Source organism: Sprattus sprattus, assembly GCF_963457725.1.
Source record: "Sprattus sprattus genome assembly, chromosome: 15".
NCBI classification, from domain to species: domain Eukaryota; kingdom Metazoa; phylum Chordata; class Actinopteri; order Clupeiformes; family Clupeidae; genus Sprattus; species Sprattus sprattus.
Window position 1 is genome coordinate 23,041,073 of NC_137913.1, and position 26,170 is coordinate 23,067,242.

At 41.6% G+C, this 26,170-nt stretch overlaps 2 protein-coding genes across 2 annotated transcripts in view; both read right to left on the reverse strand.

The window, feature by feature from the left end:
* Positions 1 to 21,660, reverse strand: part of rasgrf2b (Ras protein-specific guanine nucleotide-releasing factor 2b) — a gene marked incomplete at both ends in the record, with an annotated part of 52,129 nt that extends 30,469 nt beyond the window's left edge. Inside the window, one exon of the mRNA XM_080853032.1 lies at positions 21,385 to 21,660. Coding sequence (XP_080709158.1) covers positions 21,385 to 21,660 — 276 coding nt within the window. The remainder of the gene's footprint in view (positions 1 to 21,384) is intronic.
* A 1,191-nt stretch (positions 21,661 to 22,851) lies between these two features.
* The window catches only part of msh3 (mutS homolog 3 (E. coli)), a 51,160-nt gene continuing 47,841 nt past the window's right edge, over positions 22,852 to 26,170 (reverse strand). The window contains exons 23-24 of the mRNA XM_080852356.1: positions 25,081 to 25,249; positions 22,852 to 23,330 (exon numbers count right to left, since the gene is read on the reverse strand). Of these exons, the coding sequence (XP_080708482.1) occupies positions 23,249 to 23,330; positions 25,081 to 25,249 (251 nt within the window). The 3' untranslated portion in view covers positions 22,852 to 23,248. The remainder of the gene's footprint in view (positions 23,331 to 25,080; positions 25,250 to 26,170) is intronic.

The window sequence follows — 26,170 nt, forward strand, 5'->3', positions numbered from 1 at the left end:
TGTACAGGACGGAATCAACTGAAGGCACTCACAGTATAACCAGTATAGTGACAGTTGACTGCATTCGTTCAGGCCTTCAGGGACTGTCCCTCTCTGGCACACACTCTCACTCAACACATGAAAGCAAAAGTAAATGGTGTTGCTGACAGGTATCAAAGGATAAGATCAGGATCACAGAGCTAGAGCTCCACTCACTCCTGGGACTTCACACATTCAGCACACTTCAATCAGCAGGCTCTATCTGAGAGGTGCAGGTGCTGGAGCTTACAGTTCATATGAAGGCACCAAAAGCAATGGAGTCACACCAGAACATGACAACATCAAAAACTGTTTAAAGGCTTTTGCAAGTGGATGAACTTTACTGAACTTGTGGAATATGTGTTTTGTGTTTGTCTAAGCCTCCTGGCAAACATGGATTGACTCCTGACTAAGACCATACATACATTTGTGTGTGTTTGAGTTAATGTGCCTCTTCATGCAAAAAGGAGGATACAAATTGATCAATATACTAAGCTCTGTATGATTTCCTGATCTCTTTATCGAGCCTTATTACAACATTAAAAAAACGTGTGCTGACTCTCGCTGCCAGCAACCTGTCAGTACGCAGCTCTAAACCACTGATACAAGAGCACACGTGGCGTTGGGGCGAGAAGACTCAACCCCCTGGAGCCAATCTGCAAGGTAAAAGACACTCAAGTGCTGTGCAGCAGGTGCGAGGACCAGAATCATCCATTGTCATGAGGACCTGAGGGAGGCCGGGGCTCAAACAAGAGGCCTTTCAGAGTAAGGGCTGCAAAAGGCCTGTGTGCCAAACTCATATTGAAACCATATTAAAATTTCATGGGAGAGAAATGGGCCATTTTCTTCCAATGTCTCTGTTTGTTGAAAGATCAAAGCTGACAGAAAAGGCCTTGTTCGGTTGAATACTGTAATGTGTTTGACACAGACAGTTAGCAATAGTGCACACCAAGCACAATGCATAGCATTCAACCTACAGTGACATACAGTGCCACTTTAAAGTATGTGAACCCCTTGACCACTTAGGAGTTTTCTGTTGTTTTACCATGATTTTTCATTTTTTTCACCACCAATTTTCCATAGAAGGAATGTCAGGTTTATGTTTATCATTAGCATGTACTTTTTTTAGAGGGAATTGTTTGAGTAGCCAAAAGACTACATGAAACACGGAATTAGTCCATTTCAAAAGTAAGTGAACCCCCAGCTGAATTGGTAAAGTCAAGCAGGTAACAGATTCAGTGAAACTTATTTGGGTGCTTAATTAGTCAATTAAGCAAACCGATCATCTGAGACATCCTTAGGGAAAGGTTTGCGCAACACAGATTAAAAGAGAGAGGAAACCAACCAAACTACTGTAGTGCCAAGGTGTACCCACACAGATCAACAATGCCGAAAGGAAACGAGAAATCCGAGAACATCAGGAAGAAGGTTCTGACAGCCCATCAGTCTTGGGAAAGCTATAAGACCATCTCCAAAAGATTCCAGCTCCATCCATCCATCCAAGACAAATAATTTAGAAATGGAGGGCATTCAACATGACCGCATCTCTGCCTAGAAGTGGACACCCATCAAGACCATCACCAAGAAGCACCAGAAGAAGAATAAATCAGGTAAAAGTCAACCCACACATCACCTCTAAAGAGTTTCAGACCTCTCTGGCAGCATCTGGGGTAAATGTACATGGGTCTACAATCAGACGAAAATTGAATAGACATGACATTCATGATCGGGTTGCTAGAAGGAAGCCTCTGCTCTCAAGAAAGAACAAAACTGCCCGTTTCAACTTTGCCCGAGAGCACTTGGATAAACCAAAGGCCTTCTGGAAGTCCCTTCTTTGGACAGATGAGTCCGAGATAGAATTATTTTGTCAAGATCAAAACCAACAATTTTCGTCTGATTGTAGACCCATGTACATTTACCCCAGATGCTGCCAGAGAGGTCCGAAACTCTTTAGAGGTGATGTGTGGGTTGACTTTTACCTGATTTATTCTTCTTCTGGTGCTTCTTGGTGATAGTCTTGATGGGCGTCCACTTCTAGGCAGAGATGCGGTCATGTTGAATGCCCTCCATTTCAAAATTATTTGTCTTGGATGGACGGATGGAGCTGGAATCTTTTGGAGATGGTCTTATAGCTTTCCCAAGACTGATGGGCTGTCAGTACCTTCTTCCTGATGTTCTCGGATATCTCGTTTCCTCTCGGCATTGTTGATCTGTGTGGGTACACCTTGGCACTACAGTAGTTTGGTTGGTTCCCTCTCTCTTTTAATCTGTGTTGCCCAAACCTTTCCCTAAGGATGTCTCAGATGATCGGTTTGCTCAATTGACTAATTAATCACCCAAATAAGTTGCACTGAATCTGTTACCTGCTAGACTTTATCAATTCAGCTGGGGGTTCACTTACTTTTGAAATGGACTAATTCCATGTTTCATGTAGTTTTTTGGGTACTCAAACAATTTCCTCTAAACAAGTACATGCAAATGATAAACATGAACCTGACATTTCATCTATGGAAAATTGGTGATAAAAAAATGAAAAATCATGGTAAAACAACAGAAAACGCTTAAGTGCTCAAAGGGTTCACATACTTTCAAGTGGCACTGTACACACAAAGATAATAAAGATTATTCCTGGTTATTTATGGATACACTACCAATCACACCCTGGGCGGTAGCTGGCAGGCTACAGCAACCCGTACTGCAGTCATGCTACTGTGAGTTGTACTTGGTTGGGATGACTAGTGTGAAACCTGGCATACTTACGTATATCATGTTGGTCATCACCAAATGGTAGACTCACTACCCCGCCAGTGTACCCACTGGCAAACCATATGCCCAGGGCACGGGTTCACTGCCCCACGCATTTATCCATATGGACCTCAATTTTATTCATTTTAAGGCACATTGAGTGAAAAAGTCGTGCGAATATAATTCAATGCAAGATTGCTTGACTAGCTGTACAGCCAGACATAGGCTTGGGAAAATGACAAAAATGCCACTATGGTTCAGTGCAGCAAAAACCCCACTGCAGTGAAGAGTGAGGTGGTTGGCCTGCGGTGTGATTTATAATTGGTGTGAACGGAACACCTGTGAGTGATGGCACAGGGGGACGGCAGTGAATAGGACTGGGCATGAGAAGCAAAGCATGGAGCAGACAACTGATAGCACACTCAGCAAGAGATGGGAGTCTACACACAGTAAGGGACCAGTAGGGTAGCACTCCCCCAATCCAACCCCTAACACCATCATGATGAGATGTTACAGGGGGGGTATCGCCATCTGACTGACACAACGAATAGTGATAAATATTCCCTGGATGAAGCTGCATTGAAATACAAGGGTTTCAAATGTAATGAAGTGTATGTAGCCACAGTGCATTCTGCAAAAACGTCTAGTCATTATAGCAGTCATTGGACAAGCTTTTAGACATGTAGTTCAACAATTCTTCAAAACAGTATTAACAAAGTAGATTAAAAGATTGAAGACAAATGTGCAAATGTTGCTTGATGTAATGTAGGGTACACTGGAACAGATTTTTTCTTAATCATTTTCCTTCTAAAGAGGTGGGTAGTCCACATCTCTGTATCTACTTGTATGCATAGATTTGCACAAAAACCATATGTCATCAAGTAACAAGGCATGAAGGAAGCCATCAAGCGAGACAAGGCAGTTAAATTTTCTCTCCACTGGGTGCAGTGATTATGTATTCTTTGCTTCTAACAGAGATGTGATTCTCCATAACAAAAGTAGTCAGTGGCCACTGGCCATTCATTTGTCCTGCAAAATAGCCAAGCCATAAAGGGTGACTAAAACATAGATGTCATTGTATTTGTACAGAAAGGCAGATTCTGGATTAAGTCATGCAGGATATTGAATTCATTATTTTTCATAACATATTATTAGTGTTGGATAAAAAAGCAGCGACAACAGGTGATGTTATTACAATGCTATAACACTCTTATGCGTCCTTTAAACATCCTGCATTATAACACTGCATTAACACTTGTTTGCATCCTTTAGCTAAATAGCTAAAATCAGTATCTGAATCTAGCTTGGGAAAGGCCTATAGCTGGAGGAGAGCCTTGAGTCAGAGTCATGGTTGGAACGAGAGCCCAGTCAGGTTTACAAACAAGACTGCTCTGTGGTATAATAACTATGACCCAGCCTGACAGTTTATGCCTCTGGGACCAATATTTCCAGTCTGATTTTTAACATGAGTTTGCAGGGGCTTGTGTGTGTCACATGTATGCATCTCTGCAAATTTAGACAGATGACAAAGATTAGACGCTCGTCCTGTTTGCATCACAGACATGAGAGACTGGTCTTACCTAAGCCACAGCCAGCTCTGTTTACATCCTTTTGGAAATGGTGCTTTGGTCTTGCTTGGTCTGTTCCTTGCCTCTGCCTTTTGTAAACAATGAGATAAAAGCTGCCTTGGGTAGGCACAGGGCTCACTGCACTGGACCAGATTTTGCTCAATTGCTCTCACTTTACCAAGGACTGTGGGTTTACAAAGAACAGTACAGTTGTCATTTAAGGGGAGATTACTATATTCAAATAGCTATCTAAAATAGTATATCATAATAAGTATCAGAGCCGAACAGTACATCGATATTTAATTATTTGAGGAGAAAAAGCGCATGGTTTTGATAGTATTGTAAGAAAAGTAAGTGCTTTTTATATGGCTTTATATGGCTTTTTTCTCAAGTTTATCTGGAGAATTACACAACCGACATTTGGTGGAGAGGTTTAAAAAAAAAAAAAAAAAAAAAAACATACACAGACTTAAAATATGTGGGAAGAGAAACCGATTCAGTGTGTTCTTTGACAAATGTGTCACATGCAAATTGACCAGCATGAATTTCAAATCACATTCAGACAGAAAACACAGAGCCGTGTATCTGCACTCTTTAATGAGACCCTAATGACTCATGACAGTTTAACAGCCCGCCATGAATCATTTCCTTGTCCTGGGCCAATTACCTATCAGTGGGGTAGACAGTATCTTCTCCAACCTCTATTGCTGTATGTGTGTCAAATGCAAACATTTTCACAGCTTTGTGAGAATACTCCACAAAAGGCTCATGATCAACGCTTAAGGAGGGCGTCTCAGGTTCAGACAGAGTCTTGTAGAAAAACACATTGAAGGGATACAGGCGCGCTTTAACACAATATATGTTGTTAACAGTGAGTTTCCTTGACGGTTTCAGGGTGAAAACTTCTCATATTTAATCCCATCCCTGACGAAGGACACGTCGAGGAGAAGATGTGTCAATGTCTGCACACACAATCACTCATAAACCTGCTCCTGCTGACACTGTGAGCACACACTGAGGCCTCCCCCTGCTCAGAGGCCTCCCTCTCACTGGGTGCCTCCAGTCACAGTGCTTCACACCACAGCACTCCGAGCAGATGGGGCTCAGGCCCCCCTACACTCACCACACACTGGGCAAAACACACCATACGAGTCATACCGTGGGTTATATTTACAGATATAATATATATATAATTATATTGTTTTGGTGCTATGTAAATCAAATGTAATGGAATTGAATGTAATTATATTTACAGAGAGGTAAATGCTCATCAGGATTGCTGAGGTTTGGATCAGAGGGAAAGAATCAGCTACTGAATGAAATGTACTGTCACACTCTTGAACTTAAACGCAGTTATGTAGTTAACCATTTATTATTTGTTTAACCATTTATTAAACGCAGTTATGTTTAATCATGTATTACACACACACACACACACACACACACACACACACACACACATTATTTTAATTTTTTTCAAATTTGTATTGGTTGCACACGTCATTCCTAAGCCATTCATTGACATTACATTGCTGCTAACCTGAAGATAGTCATTAGAAGTGCCAGGCCCCCATTTTGTTTAGTATTTCGAAAGAATCGACGTTTCATTAATTAACAGGATGATCATCTCGGGGGCGTTAAGTCATGATCTAATACCCAAGATACATTCCAGCACTTTGACAATAATCAAAGTTTCCACGCTGTCTTTAAGTGTTTGGCTTAATTTTCAGTACCATGGTGAGAGACCTATAGTCAGTAATAACTCCGACACCTGTACAACATGAGCATAGCACGCACTTCAAACTACATGAATTGGAACACATTGACATAATAACTTAGGAAGGCTTACACACAAACCACACATATTATTGATGAATACAACTTAGAATTTAAGCTAACCGTCGCAGTGTAGTGCTCCTGCTCCCACACTGCACTGCGGTCCCACAACAACTCAAGTCCGAAGACACGGCACGGTCACTGATCTCAAAAAGAAACTGGATAGCGCATCCCATGGTATCAAAGTGAGGCATCGTGGCGGCCATTTTACGGGGACCACTTTCCTGCTTGAGACCAATGACTATGACGGGCGATGAATATTAGATATAAGATATTTAATGAATTTGCATATTAAGCCTTATAGTAATGTCAAGTTTTCATAAACCTTGTTATATAGCGTTTATATAGTGTTTGTATGATATATATATAAATATTTTCAAATATTGAAACTTGTTCGTCTATCGTATTTTATTAGTGTTGATGACTAGGACCTGGCCAATTACTGTAAGGCTTAATATGCAAATGTATTAAATATCTTATATATAATATTCACCGCCCGTCATAATCATTGGTCTCAATCAGGAAAGTGGTCCCAGTAAAATGGCCGCCACGATTTTTCGTGTGGCCTCACTTTGAAACTGTCAGAAACCATGTGATGCACTATCCAGTTTTTTTTTTTAGATCAATGGGCGCAGTCGGCAAGACCATAGATGTAGAATAGAATAGCGGCAGCAAAGACCATAGACCTAATCATGTCTATGGGGAAGACCGCTAAACAGGGGGACCTGACTGATCCCATATTCAGGAGAGGGAGACTGAATGCTCTCTTGAGATGGCGAGAGATTTGGACTTTAGCGAGTGCCTAACAATACAAAGACTAGCCTATTTCGCGGCACTGTCCCATGCTTAGGCCACTTAGCGCCTGGCCGCCTGCATGCGCGCGATTGATATAGCAAAAATTAAGGAGAGTGACACATGCACGCGCATTTGGCCCCCCCACCACTGAAATCATTCTGGCGCCGCTAACACACACATACACTCACACACACACCACACACTCTCTCACACACACACACACACACACTCTCTCTCTCTCACACACATAAACACACACACACACACATACACTCACTCAGTCACTTACACAAACACAAGGACACACGGACACACACACAGACACACACACAGACACACACACAGACACACACACGGGCACACACACACGGACAAATTCACTCACTCTCTCTCCAGCGTACCAGGCTGCATGGGAGGGCGGTGAACTGCGCCACAGTGGGAGCCGACTGCCTCAGGGCAGGTTCACTGGGCAAAGGGCTGGGGCACTAGCATGGACGAACTCTCATGCACCACCAGCTCACATTCCTCTTACTAGCCATTCCTAGCGCACTGCTATCAGCTTGGTAACTTCCCTTGGATGGCTGTGTCTGGATTTTTTTCGGCATTACAGTTCATAAAAGCTACAATAATCTGAACTGTCAGCCAGCCAAGTCAACAGAACGGGTGAGTGCGGGGAGGGGGTGGAGATATTTCTTGCATAACAATCTCTCACAAGTGTGTTGCTTGAGTATTTTTATATCATGTCACTTCACCTAACAAACCCTGTTGCATAGCAACAGATTCTTCCCAGCTTTGACTAAGCAGCACTTCCCTCCTCTTCTTCTTTTTTTTTCTTTTTTATTCAATTATCCTCTAATTACTTATTTCCCCCTCCTTCTCCTGATTTAAAGATGATCAAGTGGAGTGGTTATTCAAAGCAAAATATTGTCTTCTTGCGCTGTAACAGTGGAGTATAGTTCTAGCAGCACTGCACAAACAAAGCAGCAGCTTCAGCACTACTTGAGCATGAACCACAGCATTAAGCAATGGGCCCTACATTCTATTCACCATGCAAAACGACTAAACATTACCAGCTATACATGTGTGCCCTACATGCAACCACCACACTCAACATAGCACACACTATTATTAAAATAGTATTGCATTCTCTCATGAACAATACATGCTATTAACTGTTCAAAAATGACACACAATACAAGCATGTTTGTGAGCACTACATAGCATTCACAATACTAAACGTAGTATATGCTCCAAACAGTCTGTGTGTGTGTGCTAAATGCTGATATGTTTAACACAGTATGCACTATGTGTGAGAGGCTGAGGAAGGGACTGTAGTATGTGATGAGTGCCACTGCTGACTCATATTAGCCGTTAATGGCTGCTGCCTGGATGGAGAAACACCATGGCTCTCATTCAGCACCCTTCCCCCAATGCTTGTTGCACAACCGCTGATAGATGTTCACATTGTTTCCATTTAATGGCTTGCCTATCTGTACCTGTCCAGCACCAAAATAACACAATGTAACAAACCATCCAATTGCAAAATGCTGTTCGGGTTTGTTTCATGGATCAATATACTGTGCATGTTCGCGCGTGCCTGTGTGTGTCTCTCTAGTTGTCTGTAGACAGCAGTAAAAGATGTCTTCTCAATTAAAGCTTTATACCATCTGCATGTGCTGTATTACATGCATGTAGCACAGACGCATGAGGATTTCCACATTCATTGTTCCCCACTTCATGACCACAGCCATTCATATAATTACGCTTGTCTCCTTGGTAATTAAACAACTTGGTATTTCACAGAAACCACTTTAAACATTCAAACAGATTACAGATGTATCACTGACCTGCGTGACTTTCTCAGTATCTCATAGTTTTTTCCTATTGCTATGTTAAGAACTGTCACTCTCAAAGCAGGCACTGCGTTTACATCTTCCACTTAACATGCAAAGACGAATTAACAAAAAAACAAAAAAAAATGTCATATGGCATCTGTGAAAACAAGAGCATTACAAGGTCTTCGCATATTCATTGGCGTGTCAAGATGAGAGACACTGTGACTGTGAATACTGTGAGACGCTTCCCTCTTAAAATGAAGCGGGTCTGTTTCACCGTGTTGCCACGCCACAGGAGCAGATGATGATGCATTTGGTCTTCTCCTGCCTTTCCTCTCTGCTCTGAGGCATGCTTGGACAAATTACATCACCGCATCTCACTGACAAAAGACAAACTGCTATGGCATGAAAAAAAAGCAAACTTGGCTGGCAACTTCAAGCATCTCAATACAAAGCCTGACTGCTTTCCCAACCAATAAGCCTCGGATGGCAGGTGAGTGACCGTGAAGGAAAGTTTTCTTTGGGCCCTTTTGCATGAGTTAACGTCGAGGACTCATGACTCTGCAACTGATCAGAGAGATAAACTGAGCTACGTCTCAAAGGAATCACTGGCCAAGCCTTAGGAGCACTTGATGGATCCTGGCAATCATTTATGCAGACGGCGACTGTGGTTCCTGTCCTTCCAGAGCGTGCCCAGGCATGCTAATCTCTCCGGCCTGTAATGCATGGAACACGACCCCATGGCAAGTCACACTGACACGCATCGATCGCGGCAGCCTACTAAGTGCCCCTGCACACACAGACCATTGTGTTGATGGTAACTCCTTCCAGATGGGCTCTAAATTGATGTCTAAGTTTGAAGTTTCACAGAATAGACTGTAAGAATAGACAGGTAACAGATATACTGGATAATCAGTGCTAATGCTCAGTGCTCAATTAAACATTTTGGAAAGCACATGTGAGCCATTCAAGTGCTCCACCATTTGAAGCTTAGCTTAGGGTAAATGGAGGGTGCGGTGCTTAGAAGTACTACAATCGTGAGCTGAATTGAGACATCTTAGAGACACTAAATTGTCTGGGTTGATAACAAAAAACATTTCATACAAATGTAATAATCTAGTGATGAAATGACTACAAGCTTACATAACTTTGCACCTCAGAAACTGCTTCAAAAATATTATCTCTTAATTATAAAACCATGCCAGAGACTTTAGCTAGAACACATCTTTGGACCAGGTTTTGCATCCCACAACCACTACACCTGCAGGGCAGAAAAGAGAGCATTTCCCAGCTGTGCCGTGTCCGCAGGCCATTGGCAAAACAACATAAACAACACCTCTCCCAATCTGGGCTGAGAGATGTAATGAGCAAAGCCAGTAATGGCGAGGCCATAGACATTGTAATGACTGCAGTCACCATGCAAACAAACAGCGACTGTCAAGTGTGTTTGTGTGTGCATCTTCTCCGTTTGCTGGGGCTCCGAAAAACAATTTCAGTTTTATCACTTGCTGGCATAATGTAATATCTCCGTTGTTCTTTATTAGATTTATCAGGCTTCACAGCTGAGCATTAATATGCCTTCATGGCCTGCTCTAGTTCACAGCACTCCTGCTCCTTTCCACTTGGAACAAAAGGCAAACAATTGAAACCATATCAGTCACTGTTGCCAACAGAGAATAAAAAAAACAATCCTGCAGCCAGTTTGTTGGGACAGTTCAGGTCATCGTGCTGTGTGTGTTTGACAGGGGCTGGTTGTGCATGAGAGCAGCCTAGTTCAGGCCTCAGAGAGCTCTGTGCATTTATGAGTGCACTGTTTGCCAGAGCTGCTGATTACATCTGTGAGGAGGAAACGAAACAAAAGGCAGCTGCGTTTTCCATGCCTGTTATATGAGCATGGGATTTTCTGCCACTAGTGCTGATACAAAACTAATACTGCTGGTATATTTTAATACGCTATTGAGGTCTTTGCAAGAGCAAGAAAAAAAAAAACATTCTTTTTGAGCTTGTTCCATTTCAGGTCCTGGGAGTTTAGTCAACCTGATTCATTCAATATGGATTTGAAAAAGTCTGAGATAAAGAGACTAAAGATGCTGCCCGGCCCTAGACATATAAGGCCACAGCCATTGGCTGAGTATTACATTTGAGCAGTTTTTTCTGTTAATAAAAAATCCTTTAAATCCCCATTTGCTGTGGCATGAGTGGTAATATGCTCAGTTTGGACAGACTCCTGCGTAAGAGGATGAGGGCCACTGGCGAGTCCTGCTGTCAACCACAAATGGCGGACCAGTGGCTCTGCGATGTCCTGGTTTTACAGGGTCATCCGAGCCACCAAAGAAACAAATCTGAAAAGAAGCTTGTGATTGGATGAACTCATGTCACCAGTCAAAGAGACATTACACTCAAAGAAAGAGTGAGCGAGATAGAGAAAGAATGAGAAGGAGAAAGGGACTGTGTGTAAATAGATAGAAAAAGAGAACAAAGGATAGAGTCAGATTGTTACTCTCTTACAGAGGCTGATATATGAATGCACTGTTCCGTTTGTTGTATGCTTTGGCAATGTAAATTAATTATGCCATGCCAATAAAGCTTGTTACAGCGAAAGGGATGATTATTTATGAGTGCATGCGTGTTTGTGTGTGTGTGTGTGTGTGTGTGTGTGTGTGTGTGTGTGTGTGTGTGTGTGTGCGCGCGTGCAGTACAACAACTTTCTATAGATTTCATATCTGTAAGTGGGACTCCAGTGTAGCCCTTAGCTTTCAAAACACAAAAGCTGCAATCGGTTTCATTTATTCAGAGCAGTTCAACGTATTCATATGAGCTGTAAAAAAAAAAATGTTATTGCACACTATCAATGCTTGGACAGCATTACTAAAACAATAAAGTAGGTCATGCTAGGAAAAGCGAGGGGGGTTCTTTGATTTTCTTTTCAGCTGAGCCCAACAGTGGCCTGCATGGGGGATTTCCTTGCCTACACCTATATTTTTCCAGTGGAAATAAAACCTAATGGGGAAACTCAGCACATACAGTATGGCTGTCAGCACAACAATTATTTGGCTTCAGAGAAAGCAGCAATTAGTTCATCAATAAAGTCATCGGTCAAACAATAGTCACAAATAAACTTACTTAGACTTGTTTATCTCTTTATAAGGTGGTTGGAGTTGGGGTGTGTTGGTGTTTAGAGGGGCAGGGGGCTATACATTGATTGGCTACTAGTGATCTGTTTAATTATGCAATACAATGCATGCAAAGACAATAAAATCAACTCTGTAATAATTTCCTCTTTCAAAGATTATGCTTAGTCTCATTAATTCAATGCAGGTTTTATTTTGCAGGACATTTCCAATTTCAACTATTTCACAATTTCAACCATATTTCTTTAAAGTTTAAAATGATTTAGGCCCTGTTAAAGTTATATCACAACAAACACAGAGCCACTATCCATAACCTGTGCACTGAAATGATTACTTGCCATTGGATTTACAGCCAATGTCCTCTCCACTTAGGAGAGTTTAGTCTGCCAGCCATTGGTGATCTATAGGGAATGGTCCAGTTTTCCTACACAGCCCTGGCTCTGTAAATGGGAAACTAACTGAGTCTTTGTGACTAAGACTGAGTCACAGACAATTCCAGCCGATCAACATGTTGCTTCAGGAGCATGAAAAGGAGGGATGCAATTTTACTTTTGATTTGGCTGTTGATTTTCTTTTTGATTTGACTATTAAGCTCAAACACCAACAACCTTAAACCAGAATTACATACTTTGGCCCTGTCCCAATTATCTTCCCTTCACCCTACCCTTTCACGCGAACGTGCAAAGGGGAAGTGCAAGTGCTAGGGTGAAGTGGTAGTATTGGGACGGAGCCTTTATCTTTAAAACATATCCCATTTATGACACCCCTCCTGAAATGAAACCCTATTGGATGTTCAGCTCACACTCACTGCAGTCTATTACAGACTAGGATCTTATGTAAGAGTCCTATTGAATGACAGATGTATTTTCAGATGCACTACATATATACTGTGAGTGCCAGTCCAGAAGAAACAGGTTCAGGAACTTAATTTCCACAATCTGCTCCCAATATCCTGGGATCATGAAACTAAATAGCCCCAAATGCATAGGCAAATACAATAAAAAGATTATATCATTATATGCACTAAATTCCCATCACATCAGTATGGTATGTACACATGTACACTAACACATGTTTTGCACCCATGACAAATGTATCCCAGAACATCTTTTACCTTTGCACACACTGAGCAGATTTTGATTCAGTAGAATAAAATCAATTCTTGCAACAAAGTAGCTAATTGGAACTGTTAGTTTTCCCTATGCTGATTGGTATGGATACACTTGGGAAATAAGTGATTACATTAATATTTCAGCCTTTATGTCAGATAATGAGAACAGATGATTAGGAATAGGAAAACATAAAACAATTAAACCAATGTAATCAAGGAACGACTTAAGTTTTGCCTGTAGGGGAGTTGGTGTGCAAGCTAATCTTAGCTAGTATTGGCTAGCATATGTAGCATATGTCTGCAAAGGCCGGCTCCAAATTTCACAACATGGCGGAGGGACTTTGGCTTAATTTCTATAGAACAGAATGGCATGAATCCACGTCATCCACCTCTATATACAGTCGATGATCATGATCACTGAAGATGTATAATGAGGGAAGCAGCTGATGGCCCTCTGCTGAATCTGTTGAAGAACACATTCAACTTGTTGGCTCTTTTCAGGCTTCCCTCAACCAGATCCCACTTCACCTTCAACCATGTGATCGTCTTCATTCCTGACCAAACACTGCTTGAGCTTGTTCTCCAGGTTTCGCCTGTCCGCTCCTTGCTCTCTCCCAGTCTCACTTCCAGATCCCTCTGCCTGCTCCTCTGTAATTCTCTGTACCCCTCCCTGAAAGCGCTCTTCTTCCTGTTCAGCAGCTCCTTCAGGTCACTGTTGATCCAGGGCCTATTACTGGGGAATTGACCCTTCCGCGACCACTCCCCAAAACGGTAACTGATCAATCATAGCATAGCAACGGTTACTAAGCTCGGGACCTCAGTCAAGCGAGCCATTTTGATGAATGGAAGTCAATGAGAGAGACGTCTGCTCGAGAAGAGAAAATGAAACGTTGCACTTATGGAGTGTGTAATTCTGACAGCCGATATGCAAAAAGGCTGGAGGGAGGGGTAACATTTTATCCCTTCCCGAAACCCAAGACCCAGAGAGAGAAATGCCTGCTGTGGATCAAACAATGTGGACGACCCCCCCCATCAGCTGAATGTCAGCAACGTAAACAGAAGCACCTACGTTTATTCCAAGAAGCTATGTCGCTGAAATCTGCCCACTGCATCGAAAACGTGAGAAACCCCTTGCTTAAAATACGATTCAGTTTTACCACCTTACATGTTTGCGTAACGGCGACTGTGTAGATATTAGAACACATAAACATAGCTGGAATGAACCTGTTAGCCTTAGCATTTGTCTGTCCACAAACACGGCATGTAATGTCGTGGTTGTAGCCTATATAAGAATATTGCAGACCCTTTTGCCTGCTTCGATCCAAAAAATGCTTGTGATTTCTTTGGGTAGAGCTGAAATTGACACGGTTGAAAACATGTTGCCACGCCATTCATACCAATGCTGAGAACCTGGGAAACGTGAATGCTCGACTGATATAGCAACCGTTGCTAAGGGGGGCGGAGTTTGCGGAAGGGTCCATTGTGGCACTGTTGGTGGGATTGTTGTTTTCAACACAGAAGTTAAAGTACTCCATTATGCAGGCAGTCATGGAGTTGGTGTCATCTTCATGAGCCTCACAGAGTGCATCCCATTCTCTGGCATCTGCAGGGTCTCATTCGGTTTCTGTGACCACCTGAAACAGACGCTATGAAATGATTTTCTGGAGCAGCAACCTGCCATCTGTGCTGCCCTGCTGTGTCCCAAGGTCAGAGAGTCAGGCACTGATATCTGTACCCTCAATGAGAACTACATACAAGGTGCTTAAGACATTGTGCAGGACCTTAGACAAATGTGAGTAGTAACAAAGTTTGTTTTTCTGAGGAGAATTGTTTTGGTCATTGCTCCAATATAGGCAAAGCTCTTAATTGACACGACAGTATCCACAACAAACCTTTTCTGAAGGAGATTAAATAAATTGCAGTGTTGATGAAAAAAATACCCTCTACACATAATCTACTCTTGATCAGTGGTTCAAATCACTGCCCTTCCTCTCCCAAGATGAGCTCAGTAAAATAATATTCTAGAGTGATTCTTGAGGCGGCAAGCCTTCAGGTAGACCCAATATTTTACTTGTTGCCCTGCAGCCTGTTCTTATCTAATAATAAATATATTCATTCAACAATTTCTGAATTTCTGATTGGACTGGAGGCTTTCCATGAGTGAGGATATCCTGGAAGAACCTCACGCAGACTCTTCATCTAGTCACTAAGTAATCACTCTGCGTATTTTAACTGTTGGTTGGTTTAACTATGGTTGTATGACAAGAACATTTCCATTAATTCAAATAGTAAAATAAAATAGCAAGTAGCGGCAAATGGAATAAAGGGAATGTACAAATTAACATGTAACATGAAGACAGATAAGTGTGCCAATGAATGTGTACAAATAATCTCTCCGACTCAACTTGGCTGCACAATTTGGGGGAGGAGAATGAATAAATCAAATTTAAATAAATGACACAAAACACAATCTGGTGTCTTCAAACTCAAATCGTCGGTACTGTTTTATGAAAGTGTGAGGCACCGGACGGTCACCCCACGCTGTTTGGGGATGTGGCGACTGGACTGGGTGGTGAATTGAAAAACCGTGGTTTTCATAAAAATATATATATATTTATTTATTTATTTATTTATTTATTTACTTACACGGGGACTAAGCCCAACACAGTGCCCATGAAATAAAACAAACAAACAAACAAACAAATCAAACATACCGGCCATACTCACAGGTACTGCAGTACTCTGCACCCTGGGCACCTGCTTGTCTTACTTAGGCCTAATCACAGGCACCTGTTCAGCCCAAGCCAGGCCCCAATCCTAGGCACAGAGACTAACCTGACACTGAGTACATTACCTGGCCATCGAAAACAAATACCTACATACACTTAGCACAAAACACAAGGCACACAAACATGGCACAGAGACAAGGCACACAGAAAAGGCACACCGAACAAGGCATACAAAACAAGGGAACAAAACAAAGCTAAAAGTGTCCACGCATCTAGACACGCACAGTTTCACCTTACTCCGGTAAACAGGGAAAGCAGTGCACCTGTTTCTCCCCAAACTTCTGTAGCTGACTGTCTTATGCCTCTCTTGGCAAAGTCTCTCTCTCAGCCGGTCTCTCGTTTAAAAATGAGGCACCCTTTAAATAGGGCACAGCCACGGTGGCTTAATTTGCTCCAACATGGGAAGCAGGTGAGCCCAGCCACAACCATTATGGGGGTGGAGTTCAAAAGTCTTAAAGGGCCCCATCCCTTTTTGCCACGGTGAGGAGGGGGAGAATTCACCTTCTCACAGAAAGCAACACTCATGTTTGTGGAAAAAAATTAAACTAATCCATGAAACAGAAAATTAAACTAGTCCCATGTGATCCTGTGTTAATTTCCATGATTAGAATAACTGTGTCAGCATGACACAGCAAGGTCACTTAGCCCAATTGTAAATGCCTCCTCAAAAAAAAACCATGTTTCTGCTTTTGTGTCAGATTGGTTCCTGAATGACTTAAAAATGTATGCAAAAAAGTCTGACAAGCAACACTTTGCCTCTTTACATCCGACTTGAATAAAACCTTCATTCAACGTGTGAATGCTCAGTAACTGCTGCAGTCACCCTTTGATTATTCATTGTTAATTAATGTCAAGATAAAAACCCAAGCCTGACAAGAGAAGAATTACAAACAATTCACCACAACTCCATCTGTACACAATTATCATTACTCAGGTATTTACCATCAAACAAATCGCTTGGAAGCAGCTGCAACCAGTATGGGTTGACATGGTAAAGCTGATACATTTGGTTTTCTCTAGCACAATGGAAATTTAAATTTCACTCGACTTACTTGTGAGGCGGAATATATTACTATGATGTATATTTGTCCTTTAGGATTTTCACAGTCCCCGTGGAAACCATTCAGACGCGAGTATGCATTCCATATTAATAATTACAGACCTGTTACAGAGAGTGTGTGTGGTACACATTTAAGCAGATAAAACAGTGGTTAATAAAAAACGCAAAAGAGGAAAATAGCAAATTGTGTGTTTGTTATCTGCCGATTGTTCACTCTCTTGTATTGCTACCTACTACACTGACAATCTGACATGGTAAGCTGTATTAACAGTTTAAAGTTTAAATTAACCAAATAAAAGACCAACACTGGACATGCTAATAGTGTGCAGGCTGTGTATGCTGATCATGGAGCATCAGAAGGCAGCAAGTAGGTAATAGGTTGGATTCAGTGATTTACACTGTAGTTTTGCTGTTCTGCCAAAGAGCACGGAAAACCACGACAGAGCTGCAGTTAATTTAGACTTGCAATTTGAGAATAGATCATTGGTGGATGACGGCGCACATCTGCACACAGTCAGACACAATGAAATGATACGCAGGAACCTCGATTGTTTGCTGTGTCGTCAGGAGCAGGCGTTCAGGAGGCATGATCGGAGTGATAATTCGGCAAAAAGGAACTTAAGTTTTCCTCTGCAGTCCCAGTCGAGCAGCAGAACCTGAAAAACGCTAATAAACGGCAACAATTGGATTCTGTTGGATTGGTGAGGTTTTGGTATTTATTCGGCATTGTTTCCCCCGATACAACACAACAAAAGTTGACAAAAGTCTACAAAAACACAACCAAATACAAAAGTAAAAAACAGGACAAAACAGGTTTGCATCCCATATAAACAGAATATGAAATATATATATATATATATATATATATATATATATATATATATATATATATATATATATATATATATATTTCGAAACATTCAAAATTGAAATGTTCTCTCTCTCTGACGTCCCAAACAACCATACTAGGGCTTCAACCAAATCCTTTTCAGATGCTTCCTTGACAGGGAAAAAGCAGAAATCAAATATGGAATCCTTATTATATTCCACGTAGGGACTAGTAGGGAACATTATCAACAGATGTAGCCTTGGTACTACAGTCAGTTGACAATGCTCAGTATGAGGGTGATCATTTAATACTTGCAGTTTGTTAAACGATCTCATCACTTTTAAGTCTCAGTTTATCAGTCTGTCACCAGCAAATTGACCAGATATCCATTTAAGGGCCTATTTTTCTTAGGGGGGTGTATAACCCCTGCCATTTCTGTGTCTTCAACTTTGTGCTTCATACTCAATTAAAACCACCACCCATCACTGATGTCTGAGGTGCCTGTGTTCGCCTCTGAGAGAGAAAAAGAAAGAGCTTAAGAGAAAAAGAAAGAAAGAGTGAGTGAGTGAGTGAGTGAATCTGTGTGTGTATGTGTGTGTGTGTGTGTGTGTGTGTGTGTGTGACAAAGCAAGAGCCTGAGAGACAGAAAAAGGGAGAGAGAGAGGGAACATTTCTGTGTGTTAGAGTTAGAGAGAGGGGTGAGAAAGAAAAAGCGCCTGTAAAAGCGAGAAAGAGAGACAGAGAGAACATCAGTGTGTGTGTGTGTTTCAGAAAGAGAAAGAGAGAGAGACAGAGAGATAATCTGTGTGTGTGTGTCAGAAAGAGAGAGAGAGCATCTCTGTGTGTTTGTGTCAGAAAGAGAGAGAGAGAGCATCTCTGTGTGTTTGTGTCAGAAAGAGAGAGAGTGCATCTCTGGGTGGGTGTGTGTGTGCGTGTGTGTCGGAGAGAGAGAGAAAAGGAGAGAGAGAGGGAGGCAGAGAGAATCCGAAAAAGTGCTGAGAGACACTGAGAGAGAGAGTGTGTGTGTGTGTGTGTGTGTGTGTGTGTGTGTGTGTGTGCGTGCGCGTGTGGCATGAGTGGGTGGCTGTAGGTGTATGATTTAGAACAGGCTGATAGTTTCAGCCAAACCAGTGCAGCAATCTCACAGTAGGGGGAGGTCGGGAGTGTGCAAATTCAAATACATATTATATCACAGGAATAGGAAATTAGTCCCTCTGAAGACAGTCTATGTGCTTTACAAATACACGATATCTTTACATCAGAACAGTGTCTGTGATAAAGACGGGAAGAAGTGCACTTAAGTAAATGCCTGTTTTTGTGTTTACACACCAAACATTTCCTGACACAGGACTTATTAATTATCTCGAATGTACCTCGGCATACATCGCATGTTCCTTTTCAGACTAATTCTGGGAAAATAAAATTCGGAAGCAAATGATGTGATAAGTGTTATCACTCTTCCCTGCATTCTGGCAATATGAAGGACTGGGGTTTACACATAAATAGGCTGCACACTGCTTTGCTGAACATGAAAAACCCAGTATGCATATGGTATGTATTTCCTACATGTACTCTGCAATTCCAGCCACGTTTGTTTTGTTTTAGATGTTTGGTTTGGTGGACAGCCTTTTCTACAAAGAATCTGGGTGAAGTAATGCAATTTCCACTTTTTTCTTACAGATCACATGGTGTTCAATTGAACACTAAAACACATATTTAGTTGGAGACCTTTCCTCACTTAAGCATTTCAATCACCTTTTCTCTTAAGTGTTCATTTCCTCTGTTATTTCACAACCTGGTTACTGATCCTTAAAGAGATTTTGATATCCAGAGGGGGATCTCTACTTTAACAGCTCACAGGTAGTACACAATAACGATCAGTTGATCAGCCTTAATCTAGAACTCAAATGCACAGGCGGTTGAATACTTATGTAAGTACTATATTTTTTTTTATGTCAGAAGACAAATAACTTACATTGCCTTAGGATATACACTAGCGCATAATGGTCTGCAATGAAAATACTCATTGGGAAAAAATGTGCAAGTATCTTTTGTAATTGTGAAAATGGAGATGACTTTCAGGGGGGTTGAATACTTCTGCAAGCCACTGTATATATGCTGTATATTCTATCTGATGAATCAGGGTGTCTTTAAAGCAGAGTATGAGCCCACTGCCTCACAAAGACCATGAACAAGCACTATGTGCAACAGGGTTAAACCTCACACAGTGGGCAGAATATGATAGTATAAGAACAAAAGCTGCATATGATTGGGTGCTCTGATCTGCAAGAAATACAATTAGATTGAATTGGGAAAAAATGTGGTAGCAAGTGGGTGTTTTCAAATCCTTCCAATTCATTACAGATTCAATGACAAGCCACCTTTGCTGTATTTCAGGCCATTTATCTCCGTACCCACCTTCTCTCCCCAGTGCAATTTAAATCTTTAGCAAGAGTGTCCATCTTGCGCAGAGAGACTGACAATTAAAAAGGAGAACAAGGGCAGGGGGGCTCATTCATGTGCACACAATTTCATGATCTAGACAGGGGGTGGAATATTCCGCTGGGAAGAATCAGCCTCATCTCCCAGGGCTCTGTGCTCAAGCAACTTCTGAGTTAAAATGAGACTGAGTGCATTCCAGTGGCTGATTAGTTGGTTGGTAGGATTTAAGAAGCCTTTCTGAAGTTCCCTATGCCAACATGGCCTTGTAATCCTTGAAATGTGCTAACATGCATAAAATACACATTTGATTATAAATACATTATAACATAATGTTTGTATTTGTATTTGTACTGTATGTACAAATGTATGCATGTAGATGTAAATGTATGTAGCCTAGTGTATGAAATGGTGGTGCAATCACCATATCAAGTTTCAGACTGTCTACTGCAGATATGTTTATTTATTTATTTTTACTAAGTGTTAGACGGTAGGCGCCTATCAGTTCATATCATTTCAGAGTCTCAAATATCTTAAGTGAGTTCCATGTGCGAAAAAAATGTACAGGTCGTTTATATGGAGAAAAATAAGCTACATTTTCTTCACGAGTAAGAGGCTGCGCTCAACAGGCGTGAGGCCATTGTATTAAAATACATTAATCATAAGCAAAGGGATCTAAAAAATCTGTTATATTGCCATCAAACTCCTACAACTCTTTGCATTCTCTGACATAATGCATTAGCATTTGTTTGTTTACGATTAATCTATTTCACACATTAGGCTATTGATTAATAAGTGTAAATGTTAGATCAAATATAAATAAAGCTATTGATGTGACTGGGATAATAAATTTAGACGGACATCAATGTGTTTACTGCTCTTAATGATGCTAGGCAGAAGCTACTCCCTAGTGTGATGAAACTGCATTACCAAAAGGGTGTTGTGTATCCATTCAACAGATTATCCCCATTATCGCTGCAAATAGTTCGAACGCCTTACTTTTCAACGTCAATTCAGTGCTCTAGACATTAATGTTAGTTATTTCACCCTAAAGCGCTGACCAAGAATGACAAGACATCAAGTTAACACACAGGCGTATTAAACAACACTGTTTCAGCCCACAAAGATTTAACAAATCTGATACAGCGCCAACACCTGAAGCATTCGCCCAATAAATGGGAGGCAAAAGTTTGCCCATCCTAAAAATGTGACAAGTTGCGTAACACACCTGCTTGTCCAGCGTCTCCTTGCCCGCGGTTGACACCTTAGGTGCTGGGACTCTTTCACATGTGCATCCCTCCAGTAAGTAAATTCCGGACGGGCGTGTGCTCTGGTCATTTTCGAAATAAAACAAGACATTCTGATAGAGGGCAAAGTACTTTTCGTGCCACCGACTGTTTTCTGTGGTCTTCTTACAGAGATAACCTCGTTTGGTGCCTTCTTTGCGCGCGACCACGGAGAGAAACAGAGCGTGCCCCTCATTGTACCGAAAACTCTTCTGCATTTTCCGTTCGTTTACAGCGTCTTTATTTACCAGACACCATTGCCGAGTGATGCTGTCCACTCTCCTCTATTCTCGTCCTCTCAGAAGTAACCAAAACCTTACACCCCACACATCTGCAAAAGTTGTCTCACTGAGGTGAAGTGGTCCATATAACTCATATCCGCAGGAGCCCATCGAGTGATTTATCCAAACGAGTGAAGGATACGATCCATGCTTGTGTGAATGAAAGTTTGGAGTGGAAGTTAAATCCTAAACTCAGCTGAACCACGTGAGAAGGTCTTGCAGTGATGAGATGGACGATTAAAAAAACCTTCTCGTGGAAATACGTTGAGGCAGAATCACAGCTGGGATCAGCTGTAATCTGCTTTGACACCGACTTAAAGAGGCAGGTCTCGTTCCTGCTTTGCCAGCTTTCACTTACGTTACGCCCACTTCAAGCACTACCGCGTCGTTTATCTGCGCGCGCCTATCGCCAATGAAAGGCAGCGCACGCAGCAGGAGGCTGCTACATATAACCATACACTTAAAGTTGTGGAGGGATGGACAGGTAAGCAGGAAACTCTATCTTCAAGGACTTTGAAAATCTGAATATGTATGAGTGCACATTTTGTATTATGGATTACAAAATGAATACCTTTAAAGAGGTACACATAGAGTGTGATCCACAGATATGTGTTTAGGTTTTTCCTTTTCAAATTATATTTAACCAACTCTATGACCTATAGTACAATAAAAAGTAACTGACAAATGTGCAACATACACACATAAAATGTGTCAGTCACCTTTACAAAAGTACATCTACAGCAAAATACCAGTAAAGTATTTACAAGCATAAGTCTTTTTGAAAACCGGGAGAGTCATGCAAATAGTACACATTAAAGTGACCAATAGAAGACCTTTATTTAACAAAAGCTTTCCTGCTATTTCCAGTTAGATGACAGAAACCCAATTTATGAAAGGTGTGTTGTAGGTAACTTGTTGCTGATTAAATATGTTACAGCATGGAGTACAGGGTCTGCTAGGTCTTCACTATTTGGCACTCATCCTGAGAGCTGTGTTCTAATGTTGAAGTTTTCAGCGATTAAGAAAATGCATACACAGTTCAACAACAGACATCTGAGGATCCCTGTTCTACAGTTCAGATACTACAATCAGATGTTGAATTAAACTATCTGCCACCTGAACCTTTGATTGTTAACTAAGAGAACACATTTTCATACCATATGGAAGGACAAACATGAGTGGAGCAAACATGATCTGGTTTTAATACGCCATTAACATCTAGCTGATCTGCCAACTTAGGCACCCAGCCATGTGATGCGTACACGGAACTGCATGTTTTCAAACTGAATACAACATTTAAGAAAGTACAGGAGTTCACTGTAACAATGAGTTTATACAGCTGTGAAAACAGTCCTAAAAGCACCATTAACATGGTAGAACTAGCTGATCAGCAGAGCACACCATTTTGCTGAGGGTGTTTATGGTGAAGACAAATCCCAAACGTTTGTTTGGGTCCTACAGTCAGAGCAGCAAGACCTGTCAGAATGGACAGATCATTGAGACCTACATGAGAATCCACTGGTATTCAAAGGTTTGACTGGATCCATTCAGCTAATATTTCTTTATCAGTGATGTTCCAGATGTCTGACAACAGCTTCACACTCCTCCTGCAAAAAAAGGAGAAGATTAGAGATCAGCTCTGTTGATAGAGAATGAACTATCAAGAAATCAACAGGTGTAGAAGACTAGAAGGAAAACCTAGACTTGGCGGTGAAGAGGAGGTGAAAGATAAGCTTTCCGTTATTGGATGAAAATCAATCGGTCACTAATCCCTTACAAAAAAACACCCATAACGTCTGCCTCACCATGGATTACTCCACTCTGTCTCCCTCTCCACACATCCATACTTCAGAGTCATTTTCAACAGTAACCTCTCCTTCAAACCCCACGCCAATCAAACCACCAGGACTGCCTTTTTGTACCTAAAAATCACAACTCATCTCTGTCCATCATTCTCCTTCTCTGCTGCTGAAACTTTGATCCATGCCTTCATCACATCCAGAATTGATTACTGCAACAGCCTCCTTTTGCGGCACATCATCCAAAGTCCTAAATAAACCAGTACAGCCAGTACTCTTCTGCAAGCCTGCTTACTCACTCCTGCTCCCGTCACCACATGACCCCTGTCCTCCAGAAACTTCACTGACTTTCTGTCTCACAACAGATTCATTTCAAAAGGCCTTCTCTTTACTCCCAAATCCCGCCATAACCAGGCCCCCTCACACCTCACCAACCTGCTCCCCTCCTTCTCCTCTAAGGCCCAACATTTGTACATACCCCTCAGAACCAGGCACCGGACCTCAGGCAACAGAGCTCTCTACATAGCTGCCCCCCTCCCTCTGGAACTCCTTCCCTAAAACACATCCGAATCTGCACTGACCTGTACATGTTCAAATCACTTCCCAAAGCTCATCTCTTCAGAACAGCTTTAAATGTTTGGATCAATGTTGTGTGTAATGTGCTCTTAATGTATTGTTTCTTTGGATTATTGTTAATGCATGTAAAGCATCTTTGAGTGCTCTATAAATAAAATGTATTTTTTATTAATATTAATATTATTATCTTTAAGGGAGAGGGGCAATATTTATCCTAAGTTTTGTGGTATTGCAGCCATCTAAAAGCATCCTGATGAAAACATTCAGCTTTAATATTATGATAGGTGAAAAATTCACCCTAGTTACCTCAGGACTCCGGAGCTGCATGAAAGTATATTTATTAGACAGACAAACAAAGACAATTGCAATCGGGCTCCCCTCCCAGCACAAGGCTGAAAGTGAAGGCAATGATAAACCTATCGCACAAGGTTTATATAGTCAGAAGTTTGGTTTTCAGCAGGGATAACGACGTGGTGGATTTCTCACGTCCGAGGCTACCTGTCTTGCAAGGATGGCAGTTTTGCACAAGGTCGGAAGAAGCACAGTTCCTATCTTATCTCCTCTGGTCTAAACATGCTCTTGTTCATATGCAGACTTAATGGCACCTAATATTCTAGTTACACACACAGAGAGAAAAGCCATGCTCCTGCTTTCATAAGCACATGATTCATACAAGGAATATATTAATACAAGGCACTTGACATTAAGGAACTTAAGTCATTAACAGTGTTTGGAAATAATCTCCATGAAATATTATGATGACAACATTTTCTTTAAAATGAACAAGACATTCCCCTACTCAAGCACTACCTGACTGATGTACAGCATCAGCATATAGTCTACCTTTTCAAATTTGAATGAATCCCTACAAGCAACTAAATATTCGTTTATGACAAAACAGCATTCATCTTTCAAGTTGGAAAAACAAGCGTGGGGATAAAAAACTGCATTCTGCTGCTGTCCAACCAGCCAGCCCACGTACCTCCTGGCATCGACGAGTGCTTCCAGCTCCTTGGACTTGAGCGCGGCGGTCCTGAGGATGGGCTCTGGGATGGCGGCCAGGCGTGCCACGTTCAACCCATAGCTCCGGCCGGCTGCTCCTTCCGTCAGCTGATATAGGAAAGTGATGAACTGGGGTTGAACCTCCCCCTCTGTGTGATAGAGGGAAAAAGACGTCAGGGGGACGGACAGAGAGAAGCCCGCACTGCCGACAACTGAGGCAATGTACAGTGCCACTTGAAAGTATGTGAACCCCTTGAGCAGTTAAGAGTTTTCTGTTGTTTTACCATGATTTTTCATTATTTTCATCACCAATTTTCCATAGATGAAATGTCAGGTTTATGTTTATCATTTGCATTTACTTGTTTGGAGGGAATTGTTTGAGTAGCCAAAAAGCTACATGAAACATGGAATTAGTCCATTTCAAAAGTAAGTGAACCCCCAGCTGAATTGGTAAAGTCAAGCAGGTAACAGATTCGGTGAAACTTATTTGGGTTCTTAATTAGTCAATTAAGCAAACCGATCAACTGAGACATCCTTAGGGAAAGGTTTGGGCTACACAGATTAAAAGAGAGAGGAAACCAACCAAACTACTGTAGTGCCAAGGTGTACCCACACAGATCAACAATGCCGAGAGGAAACGAGATATCTGAGAACATCAGGAAGAAGGCTATAAGTCCATCAGTCTTGGGAAGGCTATAAGACCATCTCCAAAAGATTCCAGCTCCATCCATCCATCAAAGATAAATAATTTAGAAATGGAGGACATTCAAAATGACCGCATCTCTGCCTTGAGGTGGATGCCGATCAAGACCATCACCAAGAAGCACCAGAAGAAGAATAAATCATATAAAAGTCAACCCACACATCACCTCTAAAGAGCTTCGGACCTCTCTGGCAGCATCTGGGGTAAATGTACATGGGTCTAGAATCAGACGAAAATTGTTGGTTTTGATCGTGACCAAATAATTCTATCTCGGACTCATCTGTCCAAAGAAGGGACTTCCTGAAGGCCTTTGGTTTATCCAAGTGCTCTCTGGCAAAGTTGAAATGGGCAGTTTTGTTCTTTCTTG